Source organism: Hemiscyllium ocellatum, chromosome 48 (assembly GCF_020745735.1).
Source record: "Hemiscyllium ocellatum isolate sHemOce1 chromosome 48, sHemOce1.pat.X.cur, whole genome shotgun sequence".
Taxonomy (NCBI): Eukaryota; Metazoa; Chordata; class Chondrichthyes; order Orectolobiformes; family Hemiscylliidae; genus Hemiscyllium; species Hemiscyllium ocellatum.
In genome coordinates this window covers 17225067-17248752 of record NC_083448.1, presented here as the reverse complement: position 1 = coordinate 17248752, position 23686 = coordinate 17225067, and the positions used below count along the sequence as shown (strand labels likewise).

Genomic DNA, 23686 nt, shown 5'->3' with positions numbered 1-23686 from the left:
CACAAACAGTAAATCAGTTCAAAGGCAAAATGCTGCAAATGTTGGAAATGTGAAACAAGCACAGAGAATGCTAGAGAAACTCAGGTCTGACAGCATCTGTGGGGAGAGAGAGAGAGAGAGAGAGACACACACACATACAATTAATCTTTCTTTCCAATGCTTCTTCAGAACTGAAAGGGGTTGGAAAATAGGTTCTTTTTTTATAAGCTCTAATAGGTTTAGGAGGTTTATTTTCAAAACTGTTTTCTCGAAAAACATGAACTTATTTGCAATGCCTTTCTGTCCTAAAAACTCATCCAGGATTGGAATCATTCCTGCTGTTTTTCTTCTCCATAGATACTGTCAGAGCTGTTGCTGACTTTCTCCAGCAAACAGAGGAGTTCAGATTAACCTGGATTTCTGGAGTCAATGGAGGACTAACTGTTGACCAGGACAGTGAGAATTGATTGCCCAGTTCTTGGAATGGGCTCTTCAGCTGACAGGGCCTCAGTTTCATTCCTGGGCCAAGATAATGCTCTCAAATCTGCACAGCTATCTCTGAGTTGTCAGGCTTCAGAATGGCAGAAGAGGGACTGAGCCACCACTGACACCAGCACCAAATTAAGAGGTTAAAACTGAGACAAAGACCTGAATCGATGTCAAATCATTCGTGTTGCCTCAACAGCAGCAGTGAGTCCAAGAAGAACAGGCACTTGATAGATAAGTGTCCAGACCTCTGCCCCTGCAACAGCAAGAACGTATCTCCATCTTTAATTTAATTTAACCCAGCTCCTGCATCATTAATATCAAACAGAGGCATACAGCACAGAAACAGACCCTTCAGTCCAACTCGTCCATGCCGACCAGATATCCTAAGTTAATCTTGTCCCATTTGCCAGTACTTAGCCCATATTCCTCTCAACCCTTCCAAATCATATTCCCGTTCAGGTGGCAGCACAGTGGCTCAGTGGTCAGTCGGTGTGGACTTGTTGGGCTGAAGGGCCTGTTTCCACACTGCAGGGATTCTAATTCTAAAAGAAAACATGATAATTGTTCCAGTCTCCACTACTTCCTCTGGCAGCTCAATCCATACACACACCGCCCTCTGTGTGAAAACATTGCCCCTTTGGTCCCTTTTAAATCTTTCCCCCTCACACTAAAACTATACCTAGACCAATAGCTAAATCATTACGTTTTGCTGTCTTCAGCTTTCAGTTTTGTCGTGCATCTGAGTGGGATTTAGATCCTCCATGTCTCTTCGAAACATTGCACACAGACACAACCTTTTGACAGCAGAGAGGAAAGAAGGTCAGACCAATCCTTCCCTCTTCTGGGCTCTGCTGGTGGGTATTGGAGACCTAGAATCACAACACACACAGAGTGCTGCAGAAACTCAGCAAGTCTGATCCTACCTGATGGACTCGAGTCTCTCTCTCTCTCTCTCTCTCTCTGTGTCAAGCACATCCTATGAATTTCTTTTGGAAACAAGTACTCTACGACAAACATTAAAGCTGCCACCATCCCTACAGATGGGAGAAAACATGGGGTTTTTTTTGGAGCCTGATTTATCCCTGGCCGTGAAGACCAGGATAAGAAATTCACTGGAATTCACCACCACCAGAACTGGTTGAGGCCAAAACTATGTGCGTTTTCAAGAAGGAGGTAGATATAGCTCTTGTGGCTAAAGGGATCAAGGGATGTGGGGGAGAAAGGCAGGATACGGATATTTAGTTCAATAGTTAGCCCTGATCACACTGAATGCTGAATGGCCATCTCCTGCAGCTATGATGCTGTGTTTGGTGTCAAGTCGTCCAGCAGTCCCGCTATGGAACACTAAGTGGCAGCACAACATTGCAGATAGTTTGGTGTTTGATCAGGACTGGGTTTTCTCTCGTGTTTTCCTCTCTCTGAGTCAGTGGATCTTGCCCCCTGTTCAGACACTGTGCTGTGGGGGAGCAAAGATGATGGAGCTGACAAACCTCGACAGCAGACAGTGGTCACTAGTTCCTCTTTGATAAATGTGCAGATGGAAAACACGTGCAGTACCAACCTCTGGGCTTCTCCTCTGCCCAGACAAACAGCAAGATCAAGCACTTTCCTGTAAAGTTTATCTGCCGCAAATTCTCGAAGGGGCCCTTGTCTTGGTAATAGGGACAGTGGGCAACAATTGCTGGAGGAATTGCTGCAAAGAGGGGCCCGTCTCTGTCTTCCTGGCCAGAACAAAGTATTTCTTCATTCTCCATGCGTGACTTTTTCTCTCTCTCTCATCCCCTCCCCCTGTGAATTCCCTCAGTGTCTTTCCCTCCTTCACTGTCACTTCCCTCTCTCTCTTTCCCTCCTTCACTGTCACTTCCCTCTCTCTCTTTCCCTCCCTCACTGTTTGAACACCCTGCCATTTTTTTTATCTAGCTTGCTCTGTCTCCGACCATATCTCTTGGTTTTCTATGTATCTGTGCCTCTCAGTATCCATTCTCTCAGAGTTTTGTCTCTCTGATTTCCTTTTGCTACTTGCTGGTGTCAGAGTGTTTTTGTCTTTATCAATTTGATTCTGAACCCAGGAATCTCCAAACCAGCATTTTGTTTTAATCTCCATCAGACAATATTCCTCTCGTATCTAACACTCCAATTTCAACTGCTAGTTAATCTGTCTTTCACTGTCTCTGTTTACCTTTATCCTGTGTGCACCTCTTACTTCATCCCTCCCTGTGTCTATGCATTATCTGTTGTCCCTCTGCTGGTGTTTCTCTTTATTTCCCTGTTTAGCAAGACTTCTATTTTCATACTCAGAATCACAGAGTCATACAGCATGGAAACAGATCCTTCAGTCCAACCAATCCATGCCAAACATAATCCCAAACTCAACTTGTCCCACCTGCCTGCTCCTGGCCCATATCCCTCCAAACCTTTATCCATGTCCTTCCCCGAATGGCTTTTAAATGTTGTCACTGTACCCACATCCACCACTTTCTGTGGAAGTTCATTCCACGCATCAACCACTCTCTGTGTAAAACAAATTGCCCCCATGTCTTTTTTAAAACTTTCTCCTCTCACCTTAAAAATACATCTCCTTGTCTTGAAATCCCCCACCTTAGGGAAAGACCCCCCCCCCCCGCCATTAACCCAATCTATACCTCACTATTTTATAAATGCCTACAAGGTCACCCCTCAAACTGCTACACTCCAGTGACAAACATCCCAGCTTACCCAACTTTCCATACCCTTCCCTTTTCAATCAATACCAACTTTCCATTTGCCCTCACGATGATCTGTTGAACTTCAATATTAGCTTTTTGTGATGTGTGCACACAGACCTCCGAATCCCTCTATGTTGCAGCTTTCTAATAGTCTTTCCCACAGTGCCTTAGTGGTTAGCACTACTACCTTACAGCACCAGGGTCCCAGTGTTCAATTCCAGCCTCGGGTGAGTGTCTGTGTGGAGTTTGCCCTTTCTCCCTGTGTCTGCATGGGTTTCTTCAGGATCCTCTGGTTTCCTCCCACTGTCCAAAAATGTGCAGGTTAGGTGAATTAACCATTGTAAATTGCCCGTGGTGTTAGGTGCATTAGTCAGAGGGGAATGGTTCTGGGTGGGTTACTCTTTGGAGGGTGTCGGTGTGGACTTGTTGGGCCGAAGGACCTGTTTCCACACTGTAGGCAATCTAATTTCAATAATATTCATTCCTCCATTCTTCCTTCCAGTACATTACCTCATATTTCCCCACATTACATTCCACCTACAAAGCTTTTTGTAACCACTTGCTAACCTGTCCATATCTGAAAATCATGTCTTATCCTGACTCTCTGTCTTCTAGTAGTTGGCTAATCCCCTGTCCATGCCAATGTACTACCCCATCACAACAGGGTCTCATTTTACAAAGTAACCTTGTGTGTGGTCACTTATTCAAAGGTTTTTGGAAATCCAAATATATTTCATCCACTGTTTCCCCTTTATCTACCATGCACTGTGCCTTACCCAAACAATTGGAATACATTTCTATGCATTACAAAACATGGGAGAAAGTGAGGACTGCAGATGCTGGAGATCAGAGCTGAAAATGTGTTGCTGGAAAAGCGCAGCAGGTCAGGCAGCATCCAAGGACGGAGAATCGACACTACGGGCATGAGAAGAAGGGCTTATGCCCGAAACGTCGATTCTCCTGCTCCATGGATGCTACCTGACCTGCTGCGCTTTTCCAGCATTACACAACAGATACCCAGGAGTGAGTTAGAAACTGGATTCTAATTGAGGAGTTCAGATTGTTTACATTTAGAATTACAGCTACCTGGGAGTGAGTTGTAGGTTGGAATCAAATCATGGTGTTCAGATGATTCATACATATAATAACAGATACCCAGGAGTCAGCAATAGACTGGAATATATTCAAGGCATTCAGGGTGATTTATAGAATAACAGATATCTGGGAGGGAGTTACAGACTGCAGGGGTTCAGGAGATCTGTATATAGAATAACAGGTACCAGGGACGGAGTTACAGACTGGAATCTTATCGAGAGGTACAGTTGATTTGTATATTGAATAACAGATGCCCTGCATTGAGAGAATTTAATCGAGGGGTTTGAGCAGGTTATATATAGAATAAGAGACACCCAGGAGTGAATTACAGGCTGAAATCTGTCCCTGCCTCCTCCAGCCCCTTCTCCCTGCAATACCCTGAAGCATTGGCCCCTTTTTCTGACAGCTCGCCTCTCCCAGGTGCCCTGTATTCCCTGAGGGGAGCGACAGAAGAGGTGATCACAGCTTCTCTCTCCCTCTGCAGAACTACCTGTTGGATAGTTTTCTCCACCTGACTCTCTCACACAGGCACAGCACAGCAGCAATGCTCAGTGTTCAAGCTGCCAAAGAGCTGATGCCGGAGTTGCCCAGTGCAGAGAGCAGGATAGATATATGCCAGTGCCTATAGCTGTCTCAGGTACAACAAGACAGGGACCCCCAGCTCCTGTTTAGGGCAGGGCTGGGACTGTACCTGCCTCCCTCCCACCTGATGCCTGCCTCTCAGTCTCCTTCTATAAAAAGCTCACCCATTCCAAACGTGCATCTCCCTCCCTCCCACTTATCCTCGATTTCCAAAACTGAAACCTGTGGAGGGAGTGAGTCTGACAGACACACACACACATGGCTTTCACGCCGTTTCGTATCCAGGACATCCTGTCGCTGGAGGAGACTTCGCCAGGCAGCCTTCCTCGAGAGTTGCCAGGGGGGAGGGAGGAGACAGGACAGAGCAGCGGGTCTGCCGCTGCAGCACAGTTCCAGCCCAGCTCCCAGAACAGCCCGGAGCTGGGAGTCACAACTCAGCCTCTGGGGAGGACAGGTAGGTGAGGCACGGAGGTAAGGGGAGGGGGATAGGGATACTGTGTTCACAGCTCAGGGAGCATCGCTCCTCTACTCTCCCCCCCACCCACCAACTAAACTCCCCAGCCCCAGCTCCATCCCTGGTGTTCCCCTCCCTGGAACCTGACCTCTGTCTGTGTCTGTGTGGATGGGCTGGGGGGGGGGTTCTCTGGCATCCCTGAGGTTTGTCCCGGAGCCGCTCGGATAGGATCAGGTCCCAGTCCCGCCTCTGTTACAATGTATTGGTGCGGAGTCCGTGACTGAGCTCGGGCTGAGGGGGACTAAGAGGGTATAAACTCAGAGTAACGGGTCACCCATTTCAGACAGAAAGGAGGAACGTTTGTGCCTTCTCTCTCGAGGGAAGTGAAACGATGAAATTCATTCCCGCAGAGAGTTGTAAGGAAATGCACTGTTCAGTATCTCCAAGGCGGAGACAGTTTTAATCAGTCAGGCTGGAGAAGGATGTTCCAGGGTTGGAGAATCTGAGCTACAGGGAGAGGCTGAACAGGCTGGGGCTGTTTTCCCTGGAGCGTGGGAGGCTGAGGGGTGACCTTACAGAGGTTTATAAAATCACGAGGGGCATGGATAGGGTAAATAGACAAAGTCTTTTCCCTGGGGTAAGGGAGTCCAGAACGAGAGGGCATAGGTTTAGGGTGAGAGGGGAAAGATATAAAAGAGACCTAAGAGCAACTTTTTCATGCAGAGGGTGGTATGTATATAGAATGAGCTGCCAGAGGAAGTGGTGGAGGCTGGTACAATGACAACATCTGGAAGGGTATATGAATAGGAAGGGTTTACAGGGATATGGCCAAGGGCTGGCAAATGGGTCAGTTTACTTTGGGAAAGCTGGTCAGCAGGGAGGGGTTGGATGAAGGCTCTGTTTCTGGGCTGTGTGACTCTCAGTCCAGAAGAAGCAGTAAGAAGGGAGGCAGCTCTGATGGCAAGATCTCAGCTGCTGAGACCCTCACCTTCCCTGTAACCCTCATGCTGTGGAAGGCAGGAGGGTGTGAGGTTGTTTGCTTCTGTCTGAAAATGAGGGCTGAGCCATTCACAGCAGCCAACAGGGTGGAAAATGCTTCAATCTGATCTCCAAGAGCTGCTGAGCTCTCTCTCTCTGCCAAAACGTGCAGAAGGCAGAGGCTCTGGCGAAGACAGAGATACTGAGGTTCTGGTGACACGGGGGGGGGCAGGATAGGACTGATGGGCCGAGCAGACCGCGGTGTGGGGGGGGGGCTGAATGGCCTCTCCATGCTCCAAGAGGCGATGCTGCTATCTGAGGGGGACAGGCCATTTGCTCAAGCTGGGAACCAAGTGGGGCCAGGCTGCACAGTAAGACTGCACTGAGGGTGCTGCAGAGTGGGTCATTGTGGCTATGAATCCTGGCACAGGGTGCCAGCCTGGGACTGAAGTTTGCCATATCCTCATCCCAGAGCCAGCAGGTCTACATTGGCAGAATGGACTCCTTCTGGGCTATGTACCAAATGATTTGAGAAACTATTGGGAATATTCCTACCAAAATGATTCGATTGACAGTGCGTTGTGCAGGGTGGAGTTCCAGCTCTGGAGGAGCGTGGGCTCCCTCTGACTGGGGATGTCATTGTCCCCATCTCAGACCACACTGAGCCTCTCTTGTTGTTAACACCAGTGCATTCCCAAGTGTCCCTGAGACTCTGCACCAAGCCCACACCACCCATTGAGAATATCTCAGCCACGTTTGGCTGCAATCCAGCAGGGGAACACAACGTAAACCGTGTTCACTCTCCTCACACTACTCCCCTGCAGCACACTCACCTTGTGTTTGGACAGGAACCAGAATGTTCACAATGACCAGGCAAAGGCCAGGGAGGGGCAGGGGTGACACAAGGACGAAAGACAACTGAGAGGGCACAAACAACCAATACATGTAGATATAAAGGGAGGATCTGAAGATAGAAGACGTGAGCGTGTGGAGATGGGCTACGTGAATGGGTGAGGGTGTGGAGAGGGGGTACGTGAATGGGTGAGGGTGTGGAGAGAGGGTACGTGAATGGGTGAGCGTGTGGGGATGGGGTACGTGAATGGGTGAGCGTGTGGAGATGGGGTACGTGAATGGGTGAGCGTGTGGAGATGGGCTACGTGAATGGGTGAGCGTGTGGAGATGGGGTACGTGAATGGGTGAGCGTGTGGAGATGGGCTACGTGAATGGGTGAGCGTGTGGGGATGGGGTACGTGAATGGGTGAGGGTGTGGAGATGGGGTACGTGAATGGGTGAGCGTGTGGAGATGGGGTACGTGAATGGGTGAGGGTGTGGGGATGGGGTACGTGAATGGGTGAGCGTGTGGAGAGGGGGTACGTGAATGGGTGAGGGTGTGGGGATGGGGTACGTGAATGGGTGAGCGTGTGGAGATGGGGTACGTGAATGGGTGAGCGTGTGGAGATGGGGTACGTGAATGGGTGAGTGTGTGGGGATGGGGTACGTGAATGGGTGAGGGTGTGGAGAGGGGGTACGTGAATGGGTGAGGGTGTGGAGATGGGGTACGTGAATGGGTGAGGGTGTGGAGAGGGAGTACGTGAATGGGTGAGGGTGTGGAGAGGGGGTACGTGAATGGGAGAGCGTGTGGGGATGGGGTACGTGAATGGGTGAGGGTGTGGAGAGGGGGTACGTGAATGGGTGAGCGTGTGGGGATGGGGTACGTGAATGGGTGAGGGTGTGGGGATGGGGTACGTGAATGGGTGAGGGTGTGGAGAGGGGGTACGTGAATGGGTGAGGGTGTGGAGAGGGGGTACGTGAATGGGAGAGCGTGTGGGGATGGGGTACGTGAATGGGTGAGCGTGGGGAGAGGGGGTACGTGAATGGGTGAGGGTGTGGAGAGGGGGTACGTGAATGGGTGAGGGTGTGGGGATGGGGTACGTGAATGGGTGAGCGTGTGGAGAGGGGATACGTGAATGGGTGAGCGTGTGGAGATGGGGTACGTGAATGGGTGAGGGTGTGGAGAGAGGGTACGTGAATGGGTGAGGGTGTGGGGATGGGGTACGTGAATGGGTGAGGGTGTGGGGATGGGGTACGTGAATGGGTGAGGGTGTGGGGATGGGGTACGTGAATGGGTGAGGGTGTGGGGATGGGGTACGTGAATGGGTGAGCGTGTGGAGAGGGGGTACGTGAATGGGTGAGGGTGTGGAGAGGGGGTACGTGAATGGGTGAGCGTGTGGGGATGGGGTACGTGAATGGGTGAGGGTGTGGGGATGGGGTACGTGAATGGGTGAGCGTGTGGAGAGGGGGTACGTGAATGGGTGAGGGTGTGGAGATGGGGTACGTGAATGGGTGAGCGTGTGGAGAGGGGATACGTGAATGGGTGAGCGTGTGGAGATGGGGTACGTGAATGGGTGAGGGTGTGGAGAGGGGGTACGTGAATGGGTGAGGGTGTGGGGATGGGGTACGTGAATGGGTGAGGGTGTGGGGATGGGGTACGTGAATGGGTGAGGGTGTGGGGATGGGGTACGTGAATGGGTGAGGGTGTGGGGATGGGGTACGTGAATGGGTGAGGGTGTGGGGATGGGGTACGTGAATGGGTGAGGGTGTGGGGATGGGGTACGTGAATGGGTGAGCGTGTGGAGAGGGGGTACGTGAATGGGTGAGCGTGTGGAGAGGGGGTACGTGAATGGGTGAGGGTGTGGAGAGGGGGTACGTGAATGGGTGAGGGTGTGGAGAGGGGGTACGTGAATGGGTGAGGGTGTGGAGAGGGGGTACGTGAATGGGTGAGGGTGTGGAGATGGGGTACGTGAATGGGTGAGGGTGTGGAGAGGGGATACGTGAATGGGTGAGGGTGTGGAGAGGGGGTACGTGAATGGGTGAGGGTGTGGAGATGGGGTACGTGAATGGGTGAGCGTGTGGGGATGGGGTACGTGAATGGGTGAGGGTGTGGAGAGGGGGTACGTGAATGGGTGAGGGTGTGGGGATGGGGTACGTGAATGGGTGAGGGTGTGGAGAGGGGGTACGTGAATGGGTGAGGGTGTGGGGATGGGGTACGTGAATGGGTGAGCGTGTGGAGATGGGGTACGTGAATGGGTGAGGGTGTGGAGATGGGGTACGTGAATGGGTGAGGGTGTGGGGATGGGGTACGTGAATGGGTGAGCGTGTGGAGAGGGGGTACGTGAATGGGTGAGCGTGTGGAGATGGGGTACGTGAATGGGTGAGGGTGTGGAGAGGGGGTACGTGAATGGGTGAGCGTGTGGAGAGGGGGTACGTGAATGGGTGAGGGTGTGGGGATGGGGTACGTGAATGGGTGAGCATGTGGAGAGGGGGTACGTGAATGGGTGAGGGTGTGGGGATGGGGTACGTGAATGGGTGAGGGTGTGGAGAGGGGGTACGTGAATGGGTGAGGGTGTGGAGAGGGGGTACGTGAATGGGTGAGCGTGTGGGGATGGGGTACGTGAATGGGTGAGCGTGTGGAGATGGGGTACGTGAATGGGTGAGGGTGTGGGGATGGGGTACGTGAATGGGTGAGCGTGTGGGGATGGGGTACGTGAATGGGTGAGCGTGTGGAGATGGGGTACGTGAATGGGTGAGCGTGTGGGGATGGGGTACGTGAATGGGTGAGGGTGTGGAGAGGGGGTACGTGAATGGGTGAGCGTGTGGAGAGGGGGTACGTGAATGGGTGAGCGTGTGGAGAGGGGGTACGTGAATGGGTGAGGGTGTGGAGATGGGGTACGTGAATGGGTGAGGGTGTGGGGATGGGGTACGTGAATGGGTGAGGGTGTGGAGAGGGGGTACGTGAATGGGTGAGGGTGTGGAGAGGGGGTACGTGAATGGGTGAGCGTGTGGGGATGGGGTACGTGAATGGGTGAGGGTGTGGGGATGGGGTACGTGAATGGGTGAGCGTGTGGGGATGGGGTACGTGAATGGGTGAGGGTGTGGGGATGGGGTACGTGAATGGGTGAGCGTGTGGAGAGGGGGTACGTGAATGGGTGAGGGTGTGGAGAGGGGGTACGTGAATGGGTGAGCGTGTGGGGATGGGGTACGTGAATGGGTGAGGGTGTGGGGATGGGGTACGTGAATGGGTGAGGGTGTGGAGAGGGGGTACGTGAATGGGTGAGCGTGTGGAGAGGGGGTACGTGAATGGGTGAGCGTGTGGAGAGGGGGTACGTGAATGGGTGAGGGTGTGGGGATGGGGTACGTGAATGGGTGAGGGTGTGGAGAGGGGGTACGTGAATGGGTGAGGGTGTGGAGAGGGGGTACGTGAATGGGTGAGGGTGTGGAGAGGGGGTACGTGAATGGGTGAGCGTGTGGAGATGGGGTACGTGAATGGGTGAGCGTGTGGAGAGGGGGTACGTGAATGGGTGAGGGTGTGGAGAGGGGGTACGTGAATGGGTGAGGGTGTGGAGAGGGGGTACGTGAATGGGTGAGGGTGTGGAGATGGGGTACGTGAATGGGTGAGGGTGTGGGGATGGGGTACGTGAATGGGTGAGCGTGTGGAGAGGGGGTACGTGAATGGGTGAGGGTGTGGAGAGGGGGTACGTGAATGGGTGAGGGTGTGGAGATGGGGTACGTGAATGGGTGAGGGTGTGGAGATGGGGTACGTGAATGGGTGAGCGTGTGGGGATGGGGTACGTGAATGGGTGAGGGTGTGGAGAGGGGGTACGTGAATGGGTGAGGGTGTGGAGAGGGGGTACGTGAATGGGTGAGGGTGTGGGGATGGGGTACGTGAATGGGTGAGGGTGTGGAGATGGGGTACGTGAATGGGTGAGGGTGTGGGGATGGGGTACGTGAATGGGTGAGGGTGTGGAGAGGGGGTACGTGAATGGGTGAGGGTGTGGAGAGGGGGTACGTGAATGGGTGAGGGTGTGGAGAGGGGGTACGTGAATGGGTGAGCGTGTGGAGATGGGGTACGTGAATGGGTGAGGGTGTGGGGATGGGGTACGTGAATGGGTGAGGGTGTGGAGAGGGGGTACGTGAATGGGTGAGGGTGTGGGGATGGGGTACGTGAATGGGTGAGGGTGTGGAGAGGGGGTACGTGAATGGGTGAGCGTGTGGGGATGGGGTACGTGAATGGGTGAGCGTGTGGAGAGGGGGTACGTGAATGGGTGAGCGTGTGGAGATGGGGTACGTGAATGGGTGAGGGTGTGGGGATGGGGTACGTGAGTGGGTGAGCGTGTGGAGAGGGGGTACGTGAATGGGTGAGCGTGTGGAGATGGGGTACGTGAATGGGTGAGCGTGTGGAGAGGGGGTACGTGAATGGGTGAGGGTGTGGAGATGGGGTACGTGAATGGGTGAGGGTGTGGGGATGGGGTACGTGAATGGGTGAGGGTGTGGAGATGGGGTACGTGAGTGGGTGAGCGTGTGGAGAGGGGGTACGTGAATGGGTGAGGGTGTGGGGATGGGGTACGTGAATGGGTGAGCGTGTGGAGAGGGGGTACGTGAATGGGTGAGCGTGTGGAGATGGGGTACGTGAATGGGTGAGCGTGTGGAGAGGGGGTACGTGAATGGGTGAGGGTGTGGAGATGGGGTACGTGAATGGGTGAGGGTGTGGAGATGGGGTACGTGAATGGGTGAGCGTGTGGGGATGGGGTACGTGAATGGGTGAGCATGTGGGGATGGGGTACGTGAATGGGTGAGCGTGTGGGGATGGGGTACGTGAATGGGTGAGGGTGTGGAGAGGGGGTACGTGAATGGGTGAGGGTGTGGAGAGGGGGTACGTGAATGGGTGAGCGTGTGGGAATGGGGTACGTGAATGGGTGAGCGTGTGGGGATGGGGTACGTGAATGGGTGAGGGTGTGGAGAGGGGGTACGTGAATGGGTGAGGGTGTGGAGAGGGGGTACGTGAATGGGTGAGGGTGTGGAGATGGGGTACGTGAATGGGTGAGCGTGTGGAGATGGGGTACGTGAATGGGTGAGCGTGTGGGGATGGGGTACGTGAATGGGTGAGCGTGTGGAGAGGGGGTACGTGAATGGGTGAGCGTGTGGGGATGGGGTACGTGAATGGGTGAGGGTGTGGAGAGGGGGTACGTGAATGGGTGAGGGTGTGGAGATGGGGTACGTGAATGGGTGAGGGTGTGGGGATGGGGTACGTGAATGGGTGAGCGTGTGGAGAGGGGGTACGTGAATGGGTGAGGGTGTGGAGGGGGTACGTGAATGGGTGAGGGTGTGGGGATGGGGTACGTGAATGGGTGAGGGTGTGGAGAGGGGGTACGTGAGTGGGTGAACGTGTGGAGAGGGGGTACGTGAATGGGTGAGCGTGTGGGGATGGGGTACGTGAATGGGTGAGGGTGTGGAGGGGGTACGTGAATGGGTGAGCGTGTGGGGATGGGGTACGTGAATGGGTGAGGGTGTGGAGATGGGGTACGTGAATGGGTGAGGGTGTGGAGAGGGGGTACGTGAATGGGTGAGCGTGTGGAGATGGGGTACGTGAATGGGTGAGCGTGTGGGGATGGGGTACGTGAATGGGTGAGCGTGTGGAGATGGGGTACGTGAATGGGTGAGCGTGTGGAGAGGGGGTACGTGAATGGGAGAGCGTGTGGAGATGGGGTACGTGAATGGGTGAGCGTGTGGGGATGGGGTACGTGAATGGGTGAGGGTGTGGAGGGGGTACGTGAATGGGTGAGGGTGTGGAGATGGGGTACGTGAATGGGTGAGCGTGTGGAGATGGGGTACGTGAATGGGTGAGGGTGTGGAGATGGGGGTACGTGAATGGGTGAGGGTGTGGAGATGGGGGTACGTGAATGGGTGAGGGTGTGGGGATGGGGTACGTGAATGGGTGAGGGTGTGGGGATGGGGTACGTGAATGGGTGAGGGTGTGGAGATGGGGTACGTGAATGGGTGAGCGTGTGGAGATGGGGTACGTGAATGGGTGAGGGTGTGGAGGGGGTACGTGAATGGGTGAGGGTGTGGAGATGGGGTACGTGAATGGGTGAGGGTGTGGAGATGGGGTACGTGAATGGGTGAGGGTGTGGAGATGGGGTACGTGAATGGGTGAGGGTGTGGAGAGGGGGTACGTGAATGGGTGAGGGTGTGGAGGGGGTACGTGAATGGGTGAGGGTGTGGAGAGGGGGTACGTGAATGGGTGAGGGTGTGGGGATGGGGTACGTGAATGGGTGAGGGTGTGGGGATGGGGTACGTGAATGGGTGAGGGTGTGGAGATGGGGTACGTGAATGGGTGAGGGTGTGGGGATGGGGTACGTGAATGGGTGAGGGTGTGGGGATGGGGTACGTGAATGGGTGAGCGTGTGGAGAGGGGGTACGTGAATGGGTGAGCGTGTGGAGATGGGGTACGTGAATGGGTGAGGGTGTGGAGAGGGGGTACGTGAATGGGTGAGGGTGTGGGGATGGGGTACGTGAATGGGTGAGCGTGTGGGGATGGGGTACGTGAATGGGTGAGCATGTGGAGATGGGGTACGTGAATGGGTGAGGGTGTGGGGATGGGGTACGTGAATGGGTGAGGGTGTGGGGATGGGGTACGTGAATGGGTGAGGGTGTGGAGATGGGGTACGTGAATGGGTGAGGGTGTGGGGATGGGGTACGTGAATGGGTGAGCGTGTGGAGATGGGGTACGTGAATGGGTGAGGGTGTGGAGATGGGGTACGTGAATGGGTGAGGGTGTGGGGATGGGGTACGTGAATGGGTGAGCGTGTGGAGAGGGGGTACGTGAATGGGTGAGCGTGTGGGGATGGGGTACGTGAATGGGTGAGCGTGTGGAGAGGGGGTACGTGAATGGGTGAGCGTGTGGGGATGGGGTACGTGAATGGGTGAGGGTGTGGAGAGGGGGTACGTGAATGGGTGAGGGTGTGGGGATGGGGTACGTGAATGGGTGAGGGTGTGGAGAGGGGGTATGTGAATGGGTGAGGGTGTGGGGATGGGGTACGTGAATGGGTGAGCGTGTGGGGATGGGGTACGTGAATGGGTGAGGGTGTGGAGAGGGGATACGTGAATGGGTGAGGGTGTGGAGATGGGGTACGTGAATGGGTGAGGGTGTGGAGAGGGGGTATGTGAATGGGTGAGGGTGTGGGGATGGGGTACGTGAATGGGTGAGCGTGTGGGGATGGGGTACGTGAATGGGTGAGGGTGTGGAGAGGGGATACGTGAATGGGTGAGGGTGTGGAGATGGGGTACGTGAATGGGTGAGGGTGTGGAGATGGGGTACGTGAATGGGTGAGCGTGTGGAGAGGGGGTACGTGAGTGGGTGAGCGTGTGGGAATGGGGTACGTGAATGGGTGAGCGTGTGGAGAGGGGATACGTGAATGGGTGAGCGTGTGGAGATGGGGTACGTGAATGGGTGAGGGTGTGGGGATGGGGTACGTGAATGGGTGAGGGTGTGGGGATGGGGTACGTGAATGGGTGAGGGTGTGGAGATGGGGTACGTGAGTGGGTGAGCGTGTGGGAATGGGGTACGTGAATGGGTGAGGGTGTGGGGATGGGGTACGTGAATGGGTGAGGGTGTGGAGATGGGGTACGTGAACGGGTGAGGGTGTGGAGAGGGGGTACGTGAATGGGTGAGGGTGTGGAGAGGGGGTACGTGAATGGGTGAGCGTGTGGAGAGGGGGTACGTGAATGGGTGAGGGTGTGGAGAGGGGGTACGTGAATGGGTGAGCGTGTGGAGAGGGGGTACGTGAATGGGTGAGCGTGTGGGGATGGGGTACGTGAATGGGTGAGGGTGTGGAGAGGGGGTACGTGAATGGGTGAGCGTGTGGAGAGGGGGTACGTGAATGGGTGAGGGTGTGGGGATGGGGTACGTGAATGGGTGAGGGTGTGGGGATGGGGTACGTGAATGGGTGAGGGTGTGGAGATGGGGTACGTGAACGGGTGAGGGTGTGGAGAGGGGGTACGTGAATGGGTGAGGGTGTGGAGAGGGGGTACGTGAATGGGTGAGGGTGTGGAGAGGGGATACGTGAATGGGAGAGCGTGTGGGGATGGGGTACGTGAATGGGTGAGCGTGTGGGGATGGGGTATGTGAATGGGTGAGGGTGTGGAGAGGGGGTACGTGAATGGGTGAGGGTGTGGAGAGGGGGTACGTGAATGGGTGAGGGTGTGGAGATGGGGTACGTGAATGGGTGAGCGTGTGGAGAGGGGGTACGTGAATGGGTGAGGGTGTGGGGATGGGGTACGTGAATGGGTGAGGGTGTGGAGAGGGGGTACGTGAGTGGGTGAGCGTGTGGGAATGGGGTACGTGAATGGGTGAGGGTGTGGAGAGGGGGTACGTGAATGGGTGAGCGTGTGGAGAGGGGGTACGTGAATGGGTGAGGGTGTGGGGATGGGGTACGTGAATGGGTGAGCGTGTGGAGAGGGGGTACGTGAATGGGTGAGGGTGTGGAGAGGGGGTACGTGAATGGGTGAGCGTGTGGAGAGGGGGTACGTGAATGGGTGAGGGTGTGGAGAGGGGGTACGTGAATGGGTGAGGGTGTGGGGATGGGGTACGTGAATGGGTGAGCGTGTGGAGAGGGGGTACGTGAATGGGTGAGGGTGTGGGGATGGGGTACGTGAATGGGTGAGGGTGTGGAGAGGGGGTACGTGAATGGGTGAGGGTGTGGAGAGGGGGTACGTGAATGGGTGAGCGTGTGGAGAGGGGGTACGTGAATGGGTGAGGGTGTGGAGAGGGGGTACGTGAATGGGTGAGGGTGTGGAGAGGGGGTACGTGAATGGGTGAGGGTGTGGGGATGGGGTACGTGAATGGGTGAGGGTGTGGAGAGGGGGTACGTGAATGGGTGAGGGTGTGGAGAGGGGGTACGTGAATGGGTGAGCGTGTGGAGAGGGGGTACGTGAATGGGTGAGGGTGTGGAGAGGGGGTACGTGAATGGGTGAGGGTGTGGAGATGGGGTACGTGAATGGGTGAGGGTGTGGAGAGGGGGTACGTGAATGGGTGAGGGTGTGGAGAGGGGGTACGTGAATGGGTGAGGGTGTGGAGAGGGGGTACGTGAATGGGTGAGCGTGGGGAGAGGGGGTACGTGAATGGGTGAGCGTGTGGGAATGGGGTACGTGAATGGGTGAGGGTGTGGAGATGGGGTACGTGAATGGGTGAGGGTGTGGGGATGGGGTACGTGAATGGGTGAGGGTGTGGGGATGGGGTACGTGAATGGGTGAGCGTGTGGAGAGGGGGTACGTGAATGGGTGAGGGTGTGGGGATGGGGTACGTGAATGGGTGAGGGTGTGGAGATGGGGTACGTGAATGGGTGAGGGTGTGGGGATGGGGTACGTGAATGGGTGAGCGTGGGGAGATGGGGTACGTGAATGGGTGAGGGTGTGGAGATGGGATGTGTGGCTATGATAAGAGAGGAGCTGCTGTCTGGTAATGGGAGGCAGTGAGATGTTGATGCCATTGGATTTCTCTTTTTAAGCCAGTCTGCATGTTGCCACGTCCTTGATTTTGGGATTTGCCTCGATTCTGAATGTCTCTGTTTTTATTGGGGCCCCAGCAGATTCCACCGAATTGAGGAGTGCCAGCAGTCAGAGGACCATGGGCACAGCCAGGGCTCGGAGAAGCCCCAGGAAGAAGCGTTCCCGAGCTGCTTTCTCACATTCCCAGGTTCTCGAATTGGAAAGGAGGTTCGACACTCAGAGGTACCTGTCAGCCCCAGAGAGGGCCAACCTGGCCACTGCCCTGAAGCTAACAGAAACCCAAGTGAAAATCTGGTTCCAGAACCGCAGGTACAAGACCAAAAGGAAGATGCTGGCTGCCAGTCAGAACTGTGCTGGGTTGAAGGAGCAGGCAGCATCAATAGAAGGGAGCTCCCAACTACCTGTCCAATCTCCATACCCATGTTACCACTATTACCCTTACTTCTACTGCCTGGCATCTGTCCCAGCTACAGGCTGCTGACCTCCTGATGACCAAAAGCCTGAAGAGACTCTGCACTTTATTTATTTCATCAGTGGTGGCTGGAAACAGTTTTTCAACCTTAACAGGCAAATGGGTGTAAAAGCCCCCCTCGCCCGGGCCCATGCCACTCATCTCTCTGTTGGTTTCAAGATGAATAAAACTGTAATTCAATATTTTCTCTCTACTTTTATAAAATAAATCAATTTTGTTTTGTAGTTATTCTTGTCCCAGTGTGTTTAATGGTAATGCCTTCAGACACCCACTGAAACATCAAGGGCTCTTTAACAATTCTTTCATGGCCTGCAGGGAAGGCCCATCACAGGACTTGATCATGACCCATACCAAGAGCCCTCGTGACTCCACAGATTGTCACATCCAGGACAGGTAGCTGCCCACTGTAACCAATGGTGTGAAGCTGAACCAGACCAGATCCTTGACAATAATGTGGACAAGACAGCAAACTGATGGAATCAAGGGGTTTAGATGGTTCAGATGTAGAATGACAGATACCCGGGAGGGAGTTACAGACTGGAATCTAATGGAGTGGTTCAGGTGGTTTATATATTGAACAGATTCCTGGGAGTGTTCTGTATATGGAACTTAAACCCCTGGTGTGGTTGGTTTTAGTGTACCAGCTGAGCTGAAATTCTTGTGTTAATTCTGTTTCATGGAGTGTTCTTGGGAATTGCACGTTCCAGACTTCAGACCTGATGAGATTCTGTCTGTACCAGCTAGTTGTCTTCTATATCAGGAGCCTGGTCACTCAGATGAAGCTCCTGAACATTTCCAATAGAAATTGTGACTTCACTGGAGTAAAGTAGAGAAGTGAGTAGGGGGATTCACAAACAGGTGAATAAAAATATGCAACTCCCAGGTCTACACCCCAGTTATTCACATCACAAAAGACTGATTTCTCAGAAGTCTCAAAGGTGACACTTGAATTCATCAAACAGCTCAAAGGGCCAAGAGTAGCTCACACACAATCACTTTGTTTCCCTTAAATATCCCAGGAAGCATCACATCACACCTACAAATCAGCCAATCCCATCTTCACAAATCACAACGCTGCTGTTGTGCAGAAGGAGACCATTCAGCCCATCATGTCTGTGGCAGGCACTGAATGAGCATCATCACACAATGCTCTTCTCATCACTTTCCCCACCATTTCTGTTTTCATCATTACCAGTTGCCCTTCAGAATGCTCCACTTTCCCAACAGGGAGTACATTCAACACCCACTGACCAATGTGTGGACTGAACAATGCTGATCTCTCTGGGTGAGCTGAAGGTCGTTAACTGAGAAATGTACTGTCACATGGAGGGTCACAGAGGGACAAAAGGGCAGCTCAGGGGACATTGTATCGGGGAAGGAGTATAGAGGTTGTTTCCCCTTAAGGGAGGGTTTAGGACCAGAGGCATCATCTCAGAATAGAGATGAGGAGCAACTTCTGCTCTCAGAAGAGAATGAATCTGTGGAATCCTTTACTACAGTGAGCTGTCGAGGATGGGTCACTCAGTACATCCAAAGCTGAAAGAGATTTTTACTCAGGAAGGGAATCAAGGGTTATGGCGACAGGACAGGGAAGTGGAGTTGACAATGATCAGATCAGCCACAAGCTGACTGAATGAGGGAGCAAACTCCAATGACCGATTTCAGCTCTTCTGTCTTCTGGTCTCACTGAAGGGGAACTCAATAAACAAGTAAGGGAGAGAGGTATCAGAAGTAATGCTGACAGTGTGTGAAACAAAGTCAATGGCAGACTTCCATTGAACCATCCCTTTTAAAGACTGTCCCGAGTGCTCATGGTCAATCAGCTCCCTGAGAAGGTCACTTGCTGATCGAAAGGGGAGAGCACACATCCCAGCAGGAATCAGTCAGGCTGAATAGTCTGTAACTGCCTTGGAAGGCTGTTGTCACTTTATCTGGACAAGCAGCGAGCGAGTCCTTGCTGACTGAGTGCCTTCAATGTGAGATGAGGCAGACTGCGCGCTGATAAGTTGTTCAAATAGCTGTTGGAGCTCTCCAGAAGAGATTCACCTGACCTTGTACTGCCTGGTACCATTACAGCACAAGGGACAGTGAACACCAAGAGAGACAAACGGTAGCTGGGGAGGTGGGGGAAGGAGGGAGGGAGGGAGGGCAGGTGTGTGTGCGTGTGTGTGTGTGGTGGGGTGGGGTGGGGATGGGGCGTAGGGGGGAGGGGGGGAGGAGAGCCATCATTCAGGAGTTATTAACAGCAGCTTCTCAATCTTGTTCAATGAGCCAGACAGTGATCTCCCAGGACCTATCCAAACAAACAGACAAGGCTCCACTCTGTTAAGGCCTATTACAGCAAATAGTGTCTCAAAGTAAACAAGGTTGATGTGCTAACCAGAACTCAGTCCAACACCACAATAGTCCATTAGTCTGTTATCACCAATCGATTGAGAAAATACATCAGGAGATGTTCAGCCAAGCTCACAGAAAGCTTATAAATTATAGTGGGTGGGGGAAAAGGAACATTCATTTAGATGTCAGACCGCCTCACTCTGGTAGCAAGTGGCACTGCAATTGGCATCCTCAAACTGCACTGTCACACGCAGAACAACAATGGCATGGCTACCATTTTTCACAAAGACACAATGCCCCAAGTGCTTCACAAGCCTAGCAACACCTTGAGCACAACCATGGTGGCCAACTCCAGCATTCAAGATCCCACGAACCATCGGGAGTCAGTCACTTGCTTCAGTGATGTCAACTGGTAGATGGAGATTAGCCAAAGAACTGGCAGAGACTCCATCACCCCTCAAAACTCAGCTTCAGTGCCCCTGACCTTTCCCCTCTCCCTTCAGGGTCAGTGAGCCCAACAACTGGCCACTCGATCAAGTCTCAATTCTTGCGTTTTGCTAGAATCCACTCCTCCAGTACCTTTCTGCCACACAGGAGCCTTGGACAAAGCACCACATTCTTCTAAAGAAAGGAATCACTCCCAGTGTGTTGTCACAGCACCTCTTGCCAACCAGGCAGAAAACGTTGAGTGCGGGTGATGACATTTTAAAAATTAGCCCAATCTCTGGAAAGCTCAACCCGGGCGTGACAAGAACTGTGTGTTTGCAGAGCAGCAAATCTGCTGGCAATATCAGGAGCCTCTTCTCCTGATAAATGCACACAGCCAGGCAGGTTTATTCCAGAACAGATCCAACACAGACACAAACCCTCTTTAGGCCCATCCCACTTCTTGGGAAAACAAACCTACCCAATCTACCTCCACATGCCAACTTGTCACCCATCAACCTACAAACTAGCTCTTCTCAAGGCCAAGTCACACAACCTTTGGAAGGTTTGGATGGAATTTAATTGTCTGCCAGCACCTTCCCACTCGAGAGAGTGAGAAAGAGAGAGAGAGAGGGAGCACACAAGTGTGTGTGTGTTTAGAAATTATCCCTTGGTCCCCTCTTTGCCCATTCTTGTGCTCATGATTGAATTCTGGGCTGGCCATTTGGCAAACCTGACAATTACTCACTGACCAGCTCCTCATTCTGAATGCCTCTGACACTCTCCCTTGAACATTCTCCACTCTCAGCAAGTTAATTTCAGTTTCTCCAATCTCTCCACACAACCAGGAACATTTGAGCAGGGCAAGCCACTCAGCTTCTCCAGCCTCCTCCACCATTCAAAGTGATCATGGCTGATCCTCAATTCACTCCCCTCTATCCCCATAACTTGCTGAAAAGTTCTACATCTTTATCTTGACTGAGGCAAGCCAAGACTTTCACTGATTAACATGGGTTTATTGTAAATCTATAATTTAGCATAAACAACAGTCTTCACCTTTCCCTTCTTGAATCTTTCCTTGTCCAGAAGCCAACTCTTAAATAGGAAGTCCCACAAACTTCCTCTTTCTCATCTTTGAAGCTGCCCTGGGTGACTCTGAAAGGAGTGGGCTGTTCTGGCACTGACACTTTCTGAGTGAAGAAATTTCTCTTCCTTTCTATCCAAAACAGTCTACCCTCCGGATTGTAAGATAGTGACCCCTCGCCAGAATCAAGTTGTCCAACACTCACTCTGCCGGGGTAGCATGATCACTGCAGCCACTTTGTCTAACCCTGTCAACATCTTCTGTGTTCCAAAGAGATTTCCTCTCCTTAGGATAGGTGATGGCCTCATGGTATATTGCACTGGACACTGGACTCAGACTGTAACAAGGAAGGACAACATACTATCACCTTCCAAACTGCTTGCTGAACCTGCATGCTTTCTTTCAGTAGCAAGTGTACAAGGATACCCAGATCCCTTGAAACATCAATATTTTCTTATCTTTCAATATTTGACAAATAACTTGTCTATATTTTCTTTTCCTCTCGAACAGGACTTGACATTCATCAGCTGTGCATGTGCCCACTCACTCGACATCTCTAAATCACCATGAAGGTCATTTTCACCCTCCTCACCACTCACATTTCACTTCATCTTGTGTTTTTTAGCAAACGTGGAAAGAACACACTTGTTTTCCTCATCCAAATCAAGGCATCCTGAGTCCCTATCCTCCAGCTCAGTCCAGACCTTTTGAATTTTATCAGCCTTCAAAGGCCTTCTGCCTTTTGTTGCATGGGCTGCTGATAGATGGGTGGGTACAGCAGGTCACACTGAAGCAACAAACTCTGATTTTAACCCAAGAACCTCTCAGGAGGGCAACTGGAGCCAAAATGTTCACTCTGTTTTCCTTCCCAAAGCTGTTGTCAGATCTGCAGAGATTTTCCACCAATTTTTGTTTGTGTTTCCTGTCTTACCATGCTAGGTCTGAGAGGTGGCCAGGCATGGGAGAGTTGTGGAAGAGGCATTCAGTGACTTGCTGCATAAATTTGTGACTGGGATCAGAGATGAACCATTGAACGATAAAATGTTGTTCCACTGACTCCAACGAACTAAGACAAAAAGAACAATTTCTAGCCCAAAATGCAAACTTGGACGGATCAGAAATGGGCAGAAATCCAAGGAATTCTACATGTGGTGGATTGCCCAAAATAACAAGGCTTCCCAGAAAACTATCACCACTCAGACAATCCAGAGTAGACTGAGATGTGGACTTTGCCACACAGTAAGTTAGAGAAAGAGAGGATGCCAGGATGTGACGTCCACCAACGATCCCTCAGACAGCAAACAAACCAACCAAGGGGTTACAATTAGAAGGAGAGATGGGACATTTACATGCAAAACTAAATAAGGAAAGCAAGGCTGGGCCAGATCCCCTGATCAATGGATTGCCATTAGGGAGCCACACACAGGCCTGTAAACTAAACTCCCTGTATCACAAGTGACTTGTGAAACACATTGACGTGAACAGTTTTCAAACTGGCGATCGGCACAACAAGAAATAAAATGTCGTCAGCACAAATAAAAGCCTTAAATTTTTCACAAAGGCAGTTCAGAACTCGATACCATCAAATGATTCAGTCAATTCTCAATTTTGGATTTGTCGTTCTGACTACTGCCTGCTTTCCCTGGAAGAAAAGACTTATAAAACATTCAGAAATCAAAATTCCTTCATGGAAAGTCTTGAGAATTTGTACAATAGAAACGAGAACTGATAACAAATAGTTTTCCAAAAAAACTTAAAGCAGAGCTTGTTCTAACAAACACCAGGTGAGGAGAAATGAGAGATCACAGATGAAAGCTTTCAGGGATAGAATGACTGGTCCAGAGAGATGGCAGGTAGATTTAAAAAGAATCTCAGGAAGACATTGCAGAGATAAGAGTGCACAGGCTTAATCGTGACAGGAAATTTCAGTATTAGAGGACTGACAGCTAGATGGCATTTTATCAATCTACCAAGAGCAGTCCACATCCAGTGGTCAATGTAACAGTCACGGTGAGAAAAATAACAAAACCCAATCTGTCAGAAAGCTGAACAATGTTGAGATTCCAAAGACACAAGAATAAACAGACAGAATTTCCAAAGGGAAAATTAAGCTGGATCAGCCTTGTGAAAATTTCTCTCAAGACCTAAAAAGTGGCAGGAGAGGGAGTTAGTACATTTTTGAAAGGCCTTTGGTTAAGTCATTGCAGAGGCCACAATTGAAGAGAGACAGTGAATATGGAGTTGGGAGGCAAGGGACAGAACCTTAGCAGCCCAATCAAAGGGAATGACAAACAGTAGAGATCTTGTACATACTGGCACCAACTGGGAAATGGTGTTCCCACAAGCAGCACTGCTTGGATTGCTTATCTTCACTATTTCCAATCAGAATTTACACTTTGGACTGAACAAGGAATTTCTCAGTTTGCAAGCACTGGGTTTGAGAGGGTCATAAACACAAAATGGACTTGCACTAAACAGTAATAAAGGCAAAGTTGTGGAGCGAGCATCTAACTGACAAGTGAAAGTGAACCTCGATAGTGAGAGGTTTGATATTTTGGCAACAGCACTATTGTGAAAATGTGAAACAGTGGTAAGATGGCAGGGAAGGATCTTTGAAAGTTAATGTTACGTTTCTGAGAACTTCCTTCCGAGAACTGAATATTTCAGCAACAATGATTGATTCGTAACCATTAGCAGCCTTCAATTATGTGTTTTCAGATCTTAATGGGATTAACAGACAG

General features: G+C 52.1%; 1 protein-coding gene across 2 annotated transcripts; it reads left to right on the top strand.

Annotated features, from left to right (window-relative positions):
• The first annotated feature begins 5049 nt into the window (after positions 1-5049).
• On the top strand, positions 5050-17280 carry LOC132836964 (homeobox protein Nkx-3.1-like). 2 transcript variants are annotated; one of them, XM_060856558.1, is made up of 2 exons: positions 5050-5304; positions 16707-17280. In XM_060856558.1, the coding sequence occupies exons 1-2, from the start codon at positions 5109-5111 to the stop codon at positions 17105-17107; spliced, it is 597 nt and encodes a 198-aa protein (XP_060712541.1). In that variant the 5' UTR covers positions 5050-5108; the 3' UTR covers positions 17108-17280. The 2 variants fall into 2 exon arrangements, with proteins under 2 accessions (XP_060712541.1, XP_060712540.1); XM_060856557.1 differs by having other exon boundaries at positions 16704-17280.
• Positions 17281-23686: the final 6406 nt, after the last annotated feature.

Bases quoted from the DNA above. Each gene is read 5' to 3' on its own strand.
- LOC132836964 (XM_060856557.1), top strand. From the start codon at position 5,109: ATGGCTTTCACGCCGTTTCGTATCCAGGACATCCTGTCGCTGGAGGAG. The intron at 5,305-16,703 runs GTAGGTGAGGCA...TTGGGGCCCCAG, and splicing joins TCAGCCTCTGGGGAGGACAG to CAGATTCCACCGAATTGAGG.